The 17,979-nt window shown below is 44.2% G+C and overlaps 1 protein-coding gene across 4 annotated transcripts in view; it reads right to left on the minus strand.

The window, feature by feature from the left end:
* Positions 1-11,407: 11,407 nt before the first annotated feature.
* Positions 11,408-17,979, minus strand: part of ILDR2 (immunoglobulin like domain containing receptor 2) — a 62,256-nt gene continuing 55,684 nt past the window's right edge. For all 4 annotated transcript variants that reach the window (XM_023640472.2, XM_023640475.2, XM_023640474.2 and 1 more), the window contains one exon: positions 11,408-17,251. In XM_023640472.2, the coding sequence (XP_023496240.1) occupies positions 17,216-17,251 (36 nt within the window). In that variant the 3' untranslated portion in view covers positions 11,408-17,215. The remainder of the gene's footprint in view (positions 17,252-17,979) is intronic.

The following is a 17,979-nucleotide window of genomic DNA, read 5'->3' on the forward strand; positions in this document are numbered from 1 at the left end:
GAAAATGTCACAGGCCTGACTCACAAAAGAGACAGTTTTAGAATGCTTTGTGGTCATTCTCCAGACCAAAAGACTGGGTTTCTAGGACACACAAATCAGGGCCAGCAAGAGTTTTATTTTGCTGCCTTCTGTGCAGCTCCCCCACAGGGCTGCTTGGACTCATCAGTCACAGACAGCGCATTTGTGTCACCAAAATAAAGTCACTGATGCTCACATTCCGTCATCCATGCAGCAGTTTGCCCTGCGGGTCCCTTTGATGTTAGAAGGGCCTTCTGTCCTGGAGCCAGAGAGACTTTGGCTCCAGTTTTCTTTCTTCTGACAGATGCAAAAATCTCTCCTCCTCTGTCTGCCAAGGCTGCCCATCTCTCTCTCCCACCTCACAGACTGGGAGAAAGCAGCCAAGAGCGGAAGTGCACAAACATACACCCTTCATCAGTCCTTCCCAGCAGAACTTGATTTTTCCCAGGTGTCACCCACCACTCTCCAGGCATCAATCATGACTCAGAGGACAGTGAATGCCAGTCTAGTCCTTATTCATTTAAGCCAATCAGAACACCGCAGATGTGTGTTCCAGCAAATTCAGGCTAGCAGGAGGGACTTGTATCACATGCTTAGAGGAATGGCTTCTCTGTCTTTCCTCTTGGGTGTGAGCAAAGAAACACACGGCCTCATCTGCTGACCACAAAGGGCATTAGCCTTAGGATGAAGCTTAAACTTGCATGGCAAAGAGGAGAGATCGAAAGAGGCCGTTGATAACACATTTAAGCCACTGAAGCAACCAACCATTATGGCCTGTTCTACATTTTGTAGTCTAATCAATTTGCTTATTGTTCTTGCCAGTTTGTGTCAAGGTTTCTGGGTCTTTTGCAGCCAAAGCGTCCCATACCACCCTGGACTTCAATCTTCTCTCCCTCAGGAAATCCCGTCACTATCTTGTCAGTCATTCAAGTCAGAGATGTAGGAAGCAGATTTGTTTTTCCTTTTCCTGCACCATCTCCAAAATTTAATAAATCAGCAAGTCTACTTGCTTTAACCTCCAAAATATATTCATAATCCATCCCAAATCTCCATCTCTGAGGCCACCATCTTATTCCATTGTCTCTCACATAAAATCTGCAATAGACTTCTGCGTTCCCTCCGCCCACTCTGGCCTTCCTATAATCTGTTATCCATGCAGAAGTCAGAATGAGCTTTTGAAAACACAGGTCATGTTATTCATCTGTTTGAAACTTTCTAATGGTTTCTCACTTTGACAAAATATCCAAATGTCTCATTGATTCAGTTACGGAAAGACTACATCTCTATAATAAAGATCTCAAAATACAATGACTTCAGGAAGATAGAGGTTTATTTCTGGTTCACATTAACAGTCCCGGCTGGCAGGACAATTCTGTTCCACAGGGTCATTCAGAGACCCGGGTTCCTTCCATCTTCTTGCTCCACCCTCCCTTAGACTAGCCTATTGTCTTTACTTTATGGTTGTCACTCAAAGGAAGGGAGAAGAGAGGGAGTTAAAGACAAGCATTTTCCTTTCAATCAAGCGAGGTAGGTATTACACACATATCCTCTACTTATATTCCATTGGCAATAACTTTGGTGGCATGGCCACACCTCACAACAAAGAAAGCTGGGAAACTTAGTGTTTGGCTGGGTGTTCAGATAAAAGTTGTAATTTACCAAGGAAGAAACAGAGAATCAATTGGAGGAGGATGACTAGTAGTGTGCCGTACTTATTATGGCCTTCAAGGCCTAAATGATCTGGACCCTGCAGCACCCCCAACATCTCCTACCTCCTTCCTAGTTCACTAATCTGAGCCACAGTGGCTTCCTTTCTGTTCTTCGAACATTCTGAAGTGATTCCTACCTCAGACCCTTTGCATGTGCCCCTCCTGTGCCTGGAACACTGCCCAGTGATCCTCACAATCGAGTTCCTTCTTATCCTTCAGGTAACAGCTTGAAAATGTCTCCTCCTCAGAAAGACCTTCTCTGACCACCCTTATAATAGTGTCCTACCCCTTACTAGTCAACGTCTATAACTCTGCTTTATTTTCTTCATGACTCTGATAATTGTATGAATCATATGTTTACTTGTATGTTGGCTGTCTCTCTCACTGGATGGAACCTGAGCTCCTGAGAGGAGGGACTCTATTTGTCTTGTTCTTATTTACCGAGGTTAACTTCAGTATCAAGAACATACCATAGACATGGTGGATGCCCAACCAACACTTTTTAAAAATAAATTGTAGAAAAGGACAAAAAGATCTTAAAAAAATAACTTCCCATCTCATCCTTGTGCAATTATCTTTCAGATCAAAATTTAAGTCTTTGCATTTACCCTTGCTAATTTTTTGTTCGATTTGGCCCATTGCCCCAGTCTATAGCCCTCTCCTGGGATTTGATTCTGGACTTGTCCACTCCAGGGCATCTGCAGTCCATCCCAACATCCTGTGCGAGTTGTCAGTCAGCCTCCTGCACTGCGTTAATGGACGTTCAATATTCCCGCATTATTTAACTTATGCTTCCTTTTCACTGCACCGTGTTTTTTAACATGAGCTTCCACAATCTCCACACTTATTTATAAGGCAAGAATTAAGTGTCATAAAGAATAATGATCCCACAACTAGAAGGACATGCAACTAAGATATACAACTGTGTACAGGGGGTGTTTGGGGAGATAAAGCAGGGAAGAAAAAAAAAAAAAGATTGGCAACAGTTGTTAGCCCAGGTGCCAATCTTTAAAAAAAAAAGAATAACGAACCAGGACTCAGGAGATCTGGGTGCTAGCTCTAGTGGTGCTGTTGTCTTTTTTTTAAATCCCCTCGAGTCATTTCCTTCTTTGTGGTCTTGATTTTCCCATCTGTAAAATAGAGGAAAAAATGCCTGTTCTGCTTTCCTCACAGAGTTATTACGAGGATCAGATAACAATGTACATAAATATGCCATGGAATAATCTAAAACTATTGAAATGGAAGGTAGTGTCCTGGGACAGCCAGGACCAGATGACAGGAGTCAGGAAGAGTCTGTGCAACTTGGGGACATCATTGGGGATTCAGAGGCTATTCTCTGGAGCCCATCTCCAAAACCCTCAGCCCATCCATGCCCCGTTCACTGTACACGGTAGGGTGTCTTGGCCTTTCTTCTCCCTGGTTTTCACAACTGGCATGGAGACAGCTCCCCAAAGAAGACACCAAGAAAATCCCTTTGTGCTGGATGGCAAGATGGAGGGCTTGCTAAGAAGGCAGATTTTTTAAATGCTCTTATAACCAGTTTCACCCATGGCCCCATCTTGGCACATGCTAAAGTTTCTCAAAAATTGCCAAAGAGGATTGCATTCATGACAAAATTAATAAGTAAAATTCTTAAAATCTTTCCATATGTCCCTCAAGATCTCATATAAATGATGGTCATACCTCATATCTATGTTTCTTTAACTCTCCAAACTCTCCTTGCTCATCTTGCCAATTATCTTTTACCCTCTCCTCTCCCACGCTCTGCTCCATGTAAATCAATCAAGCCAGACCAGGATCCTCAGGGTTCTTCCCTCACTCATTACCTCATTTTATACCACAAAATTGCAGACGCTGAGCTGGCCGGTCAGAATTTGATGTACACTGCAAGAGAAAGAGGTTGAAGAGTATTCCTAACATTGATATTTTCTACCTACCACACTGATTTGTTGCCTTTTAGATTAGAAGAAATCGAGTCTCAGATACAGCGGAGAGAACGGGAGCAGACTAGGGACAGCTAGAGACAGAGTAGATTCTCCAGCCGCTCAGTGCTGCACCTTCCCACCACCCGGACAGGGTCTTCCAGGACCCCGCCCCGAGCTGCCCAATCCGGATGTCTCTATGTTGTATGCGTGGCTTGTACTCTTGTCTGGTCCTCTTGAGCTTGGGAATAGTCATTCCCGGTCTAGGGGCTGATGAAAACACACACAGTTTGTGGCCTATTGACTGACGGGCTCCTGCACGTCTCAGCCACAGCATTGTCAAGAACCTCTATGGGTATAAATTCTCAGATGGAGTGAGCAGCTGAGGTTGGCAGCCAGTGTGGGGCCTCAGGCGTTTCTGCCTTCAAAATTTTTGGCCTCTTGCCGGTGGCGTATGAGTGAAAATCATCCCCATCTCCTGCCCTCCAAACCCCTCTAGGCTTGCATGTCACCTCGAAAGGGACTGGCTTCTAGGCAAGTCGCTTTCAAAAGTTTTCCAACCTCTGCTTTAGCATATGGCTAGGAGGAAAGCCTTGAGGAGACCAAAATCATCCTTACTTGCTAAGATGTGACCTGGATATCAAGATTTTTGGGCATATTCAACCTGCACAGGAGTCACTACTCTCTAGCTCTCCTGAGATCAGAGCTTTCAGAATATTGCAAAATGGTCTTGATTTGCTTTAGTTAAGCTAACATTGGAAAACCTATTGTGTGCCATGCACCATAGTGACTTGAAAGATACAAAAAAGAAGACTTTCAAAGAACTTCCATTCCAGTATGTGGACACACACAAAAAGAGATTACCTTAAATTAATGTGTTGAACGTAGCGACAGGGTGAACACTGCTGTGGAAGCGTAGAACTGGGGCTCTTAGCTCAGCCTGGTGGGAGCAGGGCTTCCCAGAGGATGTGACACCCAAACTGAACCTTAAAATGTGTTTAAGAAAGTGGCCAAAGAGGAGGAGGAAGGCATTCTAAATTAAAGCTGCAGAGGTGCAAAACAACACAGTGTGTTCAAGCGTTACAAATGCTTCTGCATCTGAGAGCGTAGCAAAGTAGAAAAGAAAGAAGTAGAAACTGGTAGTGAAGCTGCGGTAGCAGGAAGGGGTCCGATCACACAGAGCCTGTGTATGTTCTAAGGCACTTGACTCGGTCTCAAGATACGGATAACCAGAAAATTTTTAAGCAGGGAGTGACAAAGTCAAACTTTAGTCTTGCCAGGTCTCTTAATTTCAACTGAACTATTTGTTATTTGAGTTTTCTGCTTAGGAAACATTTGCACATCTGGAATTTCACCCTGAGGGCCTTCATCAAGGTGTGATACAGCTTGCGTGTGAGTGTTCAGCTTGCCCTTTTGGATGCACTATGTGCTGCTGAATTTTTTTGCCTGGATCCAGGGACCCAGGAACCCATCAGTCCACGGCACACAGCCCCGCCCCTGCACCCCGCCCTCTGTGTGGGTCAGCGCTGCCTAACGCCTGGCCGCCTTCTACCACAAGAGTTAAGAGGCTCCCTTTTATCCCTCACAATTTTTTTTCTTTTTAAAGATTGGCGCCTGAGCTAACATCTGTTGCCAATCTTCTTTTTTTTCCTTCTTCTTCTTGCCAAAGGCCCGCCCCCCGGTATATAGTTGTGTGCCATGTCCGCGCCCAGGATCTTAATCGGTGAAATCCTGGGCTGCTGAAGTGGAGCGGGTGAACCCAACTACTTGGCCACGGGCCCGCCCCCTATCCCTCACAATTCTTTTTTTTTGTTTTTTTCTTTCTTTTTGAGGAAGATCAGCCCTGAGCTAACATCTGCTGCCAATCCTCTTTGTGCTGAGGAAGACTGGCCCTGAGCTAACATCCATGCACATCTTCCTCTACTTTATATGTGGGACTCCTACCACAGCACGGTGTGCCAAGCGGTGCCATGTCTGCACCCGAGATCTGAACCTGCGAAGCCCCAGCCACAGAGAAGCGGAACCTGCGCACTTAACCGCTACGCCACCAGGCGGCCCCTCCCTCACAATTCTTACAGTGGGAGTCTAGGTAGATTTTTTCTTTCCCATACTGTGAAGAGCATTTGGCAGGTTAAAAAATTGCTGTTCTCCTTAAGAATTTAAAACATTTCGAGGCCGGCCCCGTGGCCGCGTGGTTAACTTAGGGCTCTGCTTCAGCAGCCCAGGGTTTCACCGGTTCGGATCCTGGGCTCGGACATGGCACCGCTCATCAGGCCATGCTGAGGCAGCGTCCCACATGCCACAACTAGAAGGACCCACAACTAAAATATACAACTATGTACTTGGGGGATTTGGGGAGGAAAAAAAGCAGAAAAAAAAAAAAAGAAGATAGGCAACAGTTGTTAGCTCAGGTGCCAGTTTAAAAAAAAATTTTAAACATTTCATTTAGTTTCAAATTTCCTTGAGAGAAAAAAACGTGTTGATAAGTTACTCGGAGTGAGAGAGACATTGTTTGCCTGGCGCAGAGGGTGCCCTCTGAAAACTCCGCGGGCCGCGCTGACCACGAGACCTTGGATCAGTGTGAAAACCCGCCTCCCCGTGAGGCAGTTATTTACCTCTGCAGGGTCTATGGGGAAAGAGCACTGGGAGTTCTCCTCACCGGAGCGCCTCGGGCTGGGGTTCACCTCTCTTGAGGTAATATCTATTCATAAATGGATTTTCCCCCAAGACTCCGAAAACTTGTTCAATATTTTGTTTAAATTCCGGTGTCAAATGTTGAAATGGAAAGAAAGTGTAAATCTGTGGTCAGATGGGTGTGAGATATTGGTTGCTTGGAAGAAGTTAGTGAATTTTTTGAAAAAATATATTTAAAAAGTTACATAATATAATGTAAAAATTACATATATAGATACATATATGAATAAACTTTCCAGAGCATGTCTGAATATTTTTTGATCAACATATCCTGTCAAACACTAGGGGTTTGAAGTGGCACAGTCCTCTTTTCCTACGACCAATGCTGCAGACACATACACATAAAGACTACAAGTCAAGTGAGGGCTCTGAGGGACAAAGAACTCCCCAAATGCAGGGCTTCCAGGAACCACGTGAGAGAACGCAGCTTTAGTCTGAAGCCATGATGCACACGAACAGCTCTCCCGAGGGTGCCCTCCCATGAGAGAAGGAAGCACCAGGGTGCTGGCCACCTCGAGAACAGGACAGGAAAGAGGACGTGGACCAGAAAAGAGAGCGTGCGGCCCGTGAGCCCTCACCTTCACACTGTGGAAAGTGCCACGATGAACTTCAGACTCTCTGGTTAGTTCGCCTCTCCTGCTGGTGCAGAAAAGAATGAAGATAGAGAGGCAAAAGGGCCCCAGATCTCTGGAACTCAGAGAGGAAAGGAGAAGTCAGCTTGCCCAACATCAAGTATTTTTCTTGAAACCGTCTAGAACTTCTGTCAACAAAGTAGAAGGCAAGTTATTAGGGAATAATACCAGAAGTGGGAGAGAAGAGAGGAGGGTATTCGAATAAACCAGGAAAGAGATGAAAAGTCCTAACTAAGGCAGTGACACAGATGGATTTCTGGACTCAGAATGAGCAAGGGTAACCAAGGAAACACACCGGTATGTGGAAGGCTCTGGTGGGATTTTTCACTGAATTGCAGTGAAAACAGCCTCCCTGATACCCGGATAGGGATATGACTACAGAAGAAGACTCTTATGGGAGGCAGTGGTGGATGCCTCGTTATTATGGTGTTTTATCTTTCCAGCCTCCTTTCCCACTTCTGTTAATAACACCTCCCTCTCCTGTGCAGAAATATTCCTATCCCACTATCCAGTCTGTCACAGAATCTCATCTTCCTGGTCAGAAAGGGGCTTGCCATCTCTCTGGCCCTGAGAATTAGCTCAAAGATGGGCATGTGACTCCATACGGGTCAATCACAGCCTTTCCCCAGGATTGTTCCCATGAGTAACACACTTTGCCTGTCTGATCACATGAGCTGGAAAATTGTGACTCTTTGACTGCTAGTGGCTATATTCCTACCTGGTAGAGAAGGTCTGTTCTCAGGGGTAAAAATAGAGACGTAAAAAGAGAAGAAGATGTGAGCGACGGACTGAGAGAATCTGACTACATCAAGACCCAGACTTTCCCTCAGTTCTCACAGCTCTTCTTCCATCCCGTGAGCTATCCCAGGATCTTCCTAATAAATTATCTTCATCACTTCTTTTTTCTTCTTCAGTTAGTCTGAGCTGGCTTTCCGTTATTTGGAACCCAAAGATTTTTGACTAATACTGCTGCAAGAGGAAAGAAGCTTCAGCTGGAACTTCAGTGGCCGTCTCCCGGCATGAAGGAATGAGGAAAGCCAGTGGGCTAGACCATAGCGGCGACAGCGAGAGGCAATCGGAGAGGGTGCGTGGCAGGAAGGTCCATTATAACAGGATTTCATTCAGTTGGACAAAGGGCTTTTATAAGAACGGTGCCAAACAGAAGTCGTCCTATATATCTCTCTGGCTTTGCTCTACTGGAAACTGAACATCTCAGGAGAAAACAAGACGAGCCAGGAAGAATACATCGATGCTGGGCTGCTGCACGAGACATGTAAACAAAATATAGGAAAACCGCTGAGAGCAAGGATTGTTAAAAAAAAAAAAGTGTTTTAACGTGAGACTATGGAATCTTCTCTGCTTGTTTTTTAGACAGTAAGAGCGAGAACGAGATAGGGAGAGATCGAGTCATCTTTTTAGAGCCAAAGGCCAGGGAATGGACTATTTAGATCCTTTGGTTGCACAGTTCAATGACATAATTTTTGCTTGCTAATGAGAAACTGGCTTCACTATGATTCTGTAGCACCGGAGTCTGACCTGACTTCAGAAAGTACTTGTATCCCAGTGGTGTTAAAAAGCACATTTTAAAATAGCTTTAAATCGAGCAGGGCATGTGCCTCATTCCCACTTGGTCCCAAGCAAGAAACATGAGGTTTTCACCACATGATACCCACAGATGTCCGCTCTGAAAACAGAAGATGGCAAGGTCTAAACTTGCAAAACATACAGAAAAACTCACCACTTCTAAATAAAGAACTCCTAATTCAGTTAATTTGATTTGTCAAAAGAGAATTTATACACAGCTTTTTAAGAATACATCTCTTAAACAATGTGAGGCACACCTCTATCCAGAACCTTCAGTCTCAGCAAGTTAGCACGGGAAGCGTTCCCTTGGATGTGTGCCACTAGATGGCGTGTCAGGCTAAATCACTCCCTTTCTCTGAGCGACACCTGACACATCTGTTGTCACCTCAGGCCACCTGATAAGCATTCAGAAAATGCTTAAAACCAATTCAGCAGAAAATATAATTTTATTATTAGGACGTCTCTGCCAAGATTTTTTAGAACCTGAAATCAGCGTACTTCTTTATTTCTTGAATTGAACGTGTATATAAAAATATGACTTTTACATTGAATAAATGGGAATCAGTAGGGTGCAAACATAAAATAACTGATTTTCCCCGAATAATTTAATCCATCCTATGTGTCTAGTTTTAGAGAGAAATGCCTGTACCTTCTAGATTTTTCCCACTTCTATTCCTTCTTCACTCAATCACTAATTCCTCTTGGACCCTCCAGAGTTGTTGTGTGTATGTGGAGTTATTATGGGGAGAAGGAGGGCAGGTAAGGAGCAAGAAAAATCTTCTTGACTGGCACCAATGTAATGTGGCATTCTACTAAACATGAGTTCACAACTGAAAACTATAAAACATTTAAGGAAACAAGAAACCATGAGTGAGAGTTAGCAGAAGTAACAAATTTCAAAGTTAGGCCCACAAAGACTGCAGATATTGGAATTACTGAGCATAAAATATAAATAGTACATTTAATATATTCAAAGAAACAAGAGGGAATTGTATAGAAGAGTAAGGAGCAAGACACTATCAACAATGACCATGCAGATTTGAAAAAGGGCTAAATTGAACTTTCAGAAATGAAAAATATACTAATTAAAATTAAAATTCAGGAGCCAGCCCTGTGGCCGAGTGGTTAAGTTTGCACACTCTGCTTTGGCGGCCCAGGATTTCACCAGTTCTGCATCCCAGGCGTGGACCTAGCATCACTCATCAAGCCATGCTGAGGTGGTGTCCCACATAGCAAAAACAGAAGGACCTGCAACTAGAGTATACAACTATGTACTGGGGGGCTTTGGGGAGAAGAAGGGAAAAAAAGAGAGATTGGCAACAGATGTTAGTTCAGGGCCAATCTTTAAAATAAATAAATAAATAAAATTCAGAGGAAGGAGATTAGAGCCAACTGAAGAGAAAAGTAGTGAACTGAAAGATGAACTTGAAGAAAGTACTCAGAATACAGCACAGAAAGATGAAGAGATGAAACTACAAAAGACAGACCAAGCAATATGTAAGACAGAAAGAAAAGTCTAACATACGTTTAATTGACATTTTCAAAAGAGAGTTTAAGGAGAAGAAGAAATATTCAATATGTTAATAGCCGAGAGTTTTCTATCACTGATGGAAAATCCAATCCACAGCTTCTGGAAGCACAATAAATCCCAACCTGAACAAGTTAAAAGAAATCCATACCTGGTGGCATGTTAACTAAACCAAAGGACACTAGAGACAAAAAGAAGATCTTAAAAACAGCCAGAGAGACAAGACAGATTACTTACAAAGGAAGGACAATTAGATTAGTAATTAACTTTCAAAAGCAACATTAAAAGCCAGAAGGGAGTGGAATAATATCTTCAGTATGCTAAGAGAAAACAACTATTAATCCAAAATTGCATACTCAATGACATTATCTTTCAAGAACAAGAACGAAGTAAAGACTTTGTTTTAGATAAACCCAAACTGTAGAGTATCCTCACAAAAGACCATCACTAAAGAAAACTTCCTTTAGAAAGAAGGGAAAAGATTTCCAAAAAAGACCTGAAATGCAAGAAGAAAAGATGTGTAGAAAAAACATGTAGGTGACCCAAACATACACTTTACAAATCAAATGCAATATTTTATAAAGCTGAAAAAGCAAGATGGAATTAATACAATGGACAAAATAGCAGAAAGTCCAGAGGAGGTCATCAGAGCTAAACTGTTTTAGAGTACCTTTAAGATAAAATGACATGTGAACATTTTTAGGTGAGCTACTCAAAGAAGAGAACTGAGTCCAGATGCTTCAAGCAAGGGCAGGTTTTTCCATTCAACCAGGATCCTAAAATCTGGAATTCCCTTGAGAGGGCCTGGCCAATAGGAGGGTATTAATCGCTCCCTGAGGGATTTATCACTTCTTTTGCAAACAAAGGATTTGAGTTGCCTTCTCTTAATTATGACGATGTGGAGTTTTTCAAATCTCTTCAGAACTTAAAATGTCCTCCCATGAATGGTTTCCTTCCTCCCTTCCCCAGGTGGCATTTCTAGCAGCAAATGCTTGTGCCCTTCTTGAAAATGAGCTGGGTACCACGACATCATCCAACCATCTTCGCTGCTCCTCATCTCCTGAATGTTAGACAGCCTGTGGAGAGCAGTGAGAACGGCAACAGAATTCATCCAGGTCATAGCTCACTAAAATCTGGGAAAACCTAGCTTCAGATCTGTCAGTGCTTGCCTCCCCCATAGTCCCACAGTATTTACTCCTCTACTACAGTACTTAAAACATTCGGAGGCCGTCATGCATCGTATTTTTTTTCTGCTGAGGTCATTTAGGGTCAGATCATGATTAAACATGGTTGTGTTAATTATGAGTTCTTGATAGCAAATGTTGGTGGAAACATTTTATTTAGTTTAAAACACTACAACCAAATTCACTTTGTATGTTTGACACTGAAAAAAATCATGGGCAACAGTGATACAAACATTTCAGTTTTGATGCCACAGACAAGGCACAAAAACAAGTGGGCAGGTGACTCTCAGGAAGCAGATTTCTGACCCCTCTTTGACCCATTGTTCCTTCTATTCCCTTATTCTTTATTCCCACAAGGAAAATTCTCATGGGTAGTATCTAATACCTTTGTTAATAAAGTGGCTTTTCCTTTAAGCCAAGATAAGAGCGAAGTTGTGTTTCTTTTAGCTTTCCCAGAAGAAAAGCGTCAGACCACTGACCTGCGTCCAGCCCCACCAAGAAACCCTCACAAAACTTTGAACTAACCCGCTGCATTGTCTCAGCTGGCCCCTCCAGTTCTACCTAAAATCCCAAAATGCTGTGAAGATGCGAGACAGTTCACTCCTAAGCAGGTCACCCCCAACCCCGGAATTCTGAGCGGAGATCAATTTGCAGTTTGACTCAGAAACTCCTCTTCAGGAAGGATTCTAAAATCGGAAGCACATTTTTATCAAAGCCTTTTCCCCTCACCGCGTGGCTAACGAAAGTGGAACTCTCCTGGAGCACAGCTGACTCCCTCTGAGAGCTGCATTTGAGGAACGGTGCTTGGGAGGATGGAACAGCAAGTGTCTGTCTTCACAGCTTCACTGTCCCCTGACATGTGAGTGAGCATCGAGGCCAGGACTCTTCTCACCGGATGTTTGGCTGTGAAGAGAATCAGCCAGATTCCAGTCTCACAGGTATTGTAGGAACTGGAAAGAACCCTAGACAGACAGTCAGAAGGCCTGGCTCTATAATTTTAAAAGTCACTTGACCATAGGCAAATCACTTAGCCTTTTCAACTTCGGTTTTACATTCTGTTTGATGGGTCCACCATATCTACTTTGCCTCTATCATGGGGGTTGTTGTAAGGATCAAATGAAACAATGCACGTGAAAGTGCTCTGTAAATAGTAATACACCATAATCTGATACAAGTATTATCAGTATTCGCCTCCTTATCACCTTCAGGCAGTGCTAAAGCTTGGGCTGCCGCTTAAAGCAGCTCCACATTAGCCTTGTTCTGCTTCAGTGTTAAAGCTCCTTACTTCGAGCTTCACTGATCAGCTTCCCAGGTGACTAGGATGTAGGATCCTGGCAGAGAAAAACCAGGCGCTTTTTTCTTCTGGGATTTTAAGTACCTGGGCCCCTATTTTGGCGAATTTGGATCTCTACATCTATAAATCAATTTCAAACTCCTCTAAGATTCTGGCAGCATTTAAAGCTGATGTTGGAAGGATATGTGATGTAGATTTCATTATTCTTGCCCACTCTACTTTGGGTCTTGAGGTGGAAGTGGATGTGGACCAGCCAGACTGATAATTTGAATGTTTCAAAAAATTATTTTTGTCATTTCCCCAGTGGTCTCTTTGCTTTCTATTCATGATCTAAGTTTTGCTCAGAATGGCATCAAGGGAATGAGAAAATTACCTGTAATTCTTGTTGTCAGATGTGAGATTGTCACAACAGATCTCTACTCCAGGACTGGAAACATCCAGAACAGGCTCCTGGGAAGTGCTCCTAGCTTTCCTGTCTCTCTGCTTTACATGGTTCTCTGCCCCTGGGCCCTGGTGAGCCAGTCACCATGTCTCAGACAGACCGATAGGTGCTTCACCCCTGCCAGCCCGAAGGGAGTAAGGGGAACCTCACCAGGACATTTGAAGAAAAAATTTCAAAGTCCAAGGAAGCCTCAGGACCAACTGTTTGGGGTACACCAGGGGTAGGACCTAGTGCAGCATTTCCCAATTGTATGTGATCACAGGAATATCCTGAAATACACATTAAAAGTACAAATCCTAGCTCCAGACCCACCCAATCGATCTCTGAGGCAGGGCCCAACAATACATTTTTCACAGCAATCAAGTAATTCATATGGTTAGGCAATTTGGGGAAATATTGATCCAGCAGAAAAGACCTACAGGCTTGGAGTCTAATGACCTAATTAGGTCTGTGACTTCACTAATGGCAGCAATGGTTCATTTCTCCATCTATTATGGGGAGTGGATTACAACAACATCTGTGACTCCAGCCTCTCTCCAAGGCTGCCTAAGGTCTAATCAGATTACCTATACGAAGTCTTTCAGACTATTTAGAAATATTTACAGATGTGGCTCATTGTTTTTAGCATGGAGTGCCTTGGGCCAGAGTGGCAGGCCCTTCCCACTCTTAGTTCGCACAGTCCCATGCCAGGTGCAGAGTGAGGCTCATGAGAAGGGAGATGAGGGGCCCATTATCTACACAAGACTTTCCTGTGTTAGTGAGGGTGGGCAGCAGCACTCATGGCTGCAGAAGTGAGCCCCTTTAGAAGCTGATGCAGAGCTCCCCTGTGAGCATGCTGGGGTGGAACAGCTGACACGTACCACCAGGTCCATGGCAAGTGTCCCCAGCTTCCTAATGAGTCTCTGCATGGCTTAGAGAAGCAGTTCACCTACCAGGGGACATCTCCTGCCACCTGCATCCACGCCCCCTCACCCAACAGTCCCTGACTCAGCTGTGACTCACAGACAAACACAGCAGCTCATGCATCATCCCACTGGTCCCTGGGCCCCCACCTTCCTCATCCTAACTCCCTTCTTTCAGTTCAGATTTTTTAATAGTTGCTTTTCAGATTACTAAGCACATCTTTAAATAGTATGGATGGACAAACACACACAACACTTAAATATCAAAATATACCCATTTAAATAAAAAACTTTAATTCTCTGGGTTTGTTGTAACTTATCCATAGCGATATTTCATATTATATGCATAAAATCTCCTAATTCTTTCTTGGGCATGTCTCCTTTCCCCTATTCAATTGTAGGGTCCCAATGATAGAGACCATGTCCTACACAAGACTTATTATGTACCCCAATAAAACCTAGGAAGGAAGCTAACATGTGCAAGCACTTCCTATGTAGGACACACTATTCAGGGGAGAAGAAACAAAAGGTCATGAAGAGAAGAGCCGGGGTGCTGAGGACGGACAGCTTTGCATGTACTTGTCTAGACAGCCTTATCTCCTGTCCACATCCCCAGAAACAACTGCTTTCTCTCTTGGGAAGTCTGAGTGATTTATGCCACCCCGTGGAGGACAACCTGGTCCCATCTCCCCAGGTCATTTCAGTAGGCTGTTATCATCTTTGCATTTTTTATTGTCTGTCTGTAGTTTTGTTGTCTTTGGAACTGCAGGTTTCCAGTTTTAATAACTCTTTCTCATTGCTCCCCTCAATCTTCACCAAAATCATACATGCCTCCGGCTAATAAAAGAAATAGTTTTGGTCTCTGCAGCTGGTGCTATGGGGCTCTTTGGTGGTGAGAAGCCTGACACAGTGCTCAGTATAGAGATAATAGCTACTGCAGCTACCCAATATTCTCCAAAATTGCCTGAGCAAGTTGAAATCCAAAGCTGGTGACTAAGAAACGATGTTTTAATCATCTTTTCCATCTGAATTGGGACCCAAACAGGTAGACTAGACCGACGCTTTCAGAGACCAGGGACACCGGCAAGTCTAAAACTCAGCACCAGGGTTATGGCTTGTGTCTTCCAGCCCTTGGAAGTGCCAGCACTGGGCTGAACTGTCCTTCTGGTTCCTCTTGATAGGCCAAAGCCTCTGTGAAGTCCTTGGGTCGGCCAATTCTCCTGCAAGCAATGATATCAACTCATCCCTCTGACTCTCACCCAGCCTCTTCTTTATTTCATTGCACATGTAGGACTGTTTTGGAATGCCATAAAGTAAATGGATACCAGTGGAATGGTATTCTGAGAATAGGGCCTAGCTCCAGTAAGGTGGCTCTGGATAAGACCAAGGAGATGCTGAAGAAGAAATCTTCTTCAGAGGTTGTCCATGGATCCACAGATAGAGAATGATCCACTGCTAGGAATGGGAGGATAGTGAGGCCAATCACTGTCTCCCAGTGATTTGACCCAAGTGTGGGGTGAAAAGCTTTGACAGAGGGGAGACTGTGAGACACCTAAGGTGAGGTGGAGTCAGAGATTCAGAGCTGAACACTCAGACACGAAGAAAAAGTCAGTTTTCCTTGAAGAGAAATGAACATTTAAAGAGTGCACCAACTTTTCACACCTTGAGTTGGAATCAGCAATTTTGGCTAGGCTCAGCTAGGCAGTTCTTCTGTTGGTCTTGGGTGGGCTCACTCATGTGTTTGCATCAGCTGAGAGTTGACAAGCTGTCAGACAGCACGACAGGGGTAACTAGGCCCTTTTCTCTCATCATGCAGCAGGATAGCCCAGGCTCGTTCACCTGATGGTGATTGCAAGATTCCCAAGAGCAGCAAGAGAGGACAAGCCCCATGCACAAGAATTTTTCAAGTCTCTGCTTGTGTCACATTTGTTATTGGGCCACTGGCCAAATCAAATGGCCAATCCTGGGTTCAAGGGGTGAAGAAAGAGACTGCACCTCTTGATGAGAAGGGAAGAGTTTGCGGCCATTTTTTGCAGTCCAATTATAAAATCCAGAGAGATCTAGTTTTGGGATCTGGGCAAAATCTATCATTTAGGCAAAGGTGAGAATAGGAAGTGCTCCTTCCTAAGGAAGCAATACCTCTCACCTCTCAAAAGCATCTAGAGTGGCAGCCTGGTGAGGCCAAGATGCATGTTCCACATCTCCAGTATCCTGAAATGGCAGGGCTGGGATGGCAGAAACAACTCATGGTAAATGAAGTTCAAAACCAGAGAAGAATTAGGTAGAGTTTGTGGGGGAAATGGCCCACATTCAAAATATAATGAGACCATATATTCTTTTCCTCTTAAATTCTTGTCCATTCTTTTCTATTTCATTCTTCTGCATTACTGCTCTCTCCTCTTTTTCTCCCTCTTTTCTTTTGTGTATATTTTAAGCATTTATCAAAAGGCACCTGATGACAACCTAATCAGACTGCAGAGGGAGGGGGCTCTGTGTGTGGCACCAAGCTGTGGAAAGTCCAGGAGAGGAAGGACGAGGCGAGCCCTTGATGTCCGAGACTCAGACGTCCCCGTGGACAGCAGAAAGAGGAAAAGCAGAGCTTGTTCTCAGAATGGAAAGAGAAATACCACTTGGCTTTTCAAAAAGGTATACTCTCTTTTGTTTTGCTCCAGCCACTCAGGAACTGTCAATCAGAACAGAAAATTGAAGTCATTTCTGTGATTTTCCAGCAGGTCACTGTCACTGAGTTCACCAAAGGCCTTCTGATTTTACTGTAACAACAGTCATTGGCTAGTGCCTTGGAGGTGATGGGGATAAAAGGTATATTTTGCCTGAAGCTACCTTCTTTTGTCAGTAGAAGGCCGCCTTCTAATAGTAGCAATAAATTCTTCTGTCCCTAAGCACAGCACAGGAGGTACAGAAAAGCATACTGTAGGCAGAGGCATCTTCTGGAGATTAGCAGTCCACAGCTAACTCCCTTTCAGAACTGGAAAAGGAATCCTGGTTCAGCTAAGGAAGGAGATTGGACAGGATGAACTCTGCAGGTGAGAAACCCCATGTGTGGGAACCTTCTCACACGTAGCTGTTTTCTTGATAAGTTTCTCAAACTAGTTAGATGGGCACTGAGGTTTGGAATCAGCCTGTCTTAAAGGCTGCCCCTCATCCCTTGCCAAAGCAAAGATTGGCAAATCTTCCAAGATGGTGGCCAGAGAAGGTCCGGGGCCTGCTGGCTCGTGGATTTGTGTCTTGACCCCGCAGTCCACTTCTGACTTCTAGTCATCCAGAGAGATGTCTTGAAAACAAATATCAGACCACAAGGGACATCCTGGTTGGGAAATCACTCTGGGGAAGAGCAGAAAGAGCCCAAGATTAAAACACAGGAGGGTAAAGAAACTCAACACAACAGATGGTTCCCTGGGCAGAGCCCACAACCTGTTCAGAGCCTGGCATATCCTGACTCTTATGACACTTCATTAGGCTTGTGATTACTTTTCCTAAGCCTCAGTTGCTGCTGAAGCCCACCTACATCTGATAGGACGTAGTTCCATGGCCGCAGAAGAACTTCCCACCCCTTTGGGAATAACTACAACAGTTACAGCTCCACAACAGCCGGTGTGGATGGTGCACTATAGACCTCACATCATGCGAAAGCTCCTCCCCTGCGCACACACTTCAGCAGCCTCATTTTCCTATTTACAGAACAACAAAAGACATTTAATTGTTTTGGAAGAGTTCATAATCACGTCTAGACCTTTTTCTGTTCATGTTCTCTCCCCACACTACATGCTAAAGAAAACGTCCAGCTTAGATCATGAAAAAAAAAAATGGTGGGAGAGACAGGGTAATTGAGGTGGGAGCAGAAGCACGTGGGCTTGGAGAGTGGCCTCCAGAGCACAGGGGCCACCACAGTGGACATTTGTGACTGTCTCCCAATATTTCTCTGAGGTCCAGGGCTTACATTTGGGGGCTGAGGACTGGGCTGGGCTGCTCTTGACATTTAGAGAGAAAGCAGTTAACGTCTATATAAGACCATTTACAAAAGAGACAGCTAACTGGGCAGGGACCAAAAG

The sequence above is a fragment of the Equus caballus genome, chromosome 5, assembly GCF_041296265.1.
Source record: "Equus caballus isolate H_3958 breed thoroughbred chromosome 5, TB-T2T, whole genome shotgun sequence".
NCBI classification, from domain to species: Eukaryota; Metazoa; Chordata; class Mammalia; order Perissodactyla; family Equidae; genus Equus; species Equus caballus.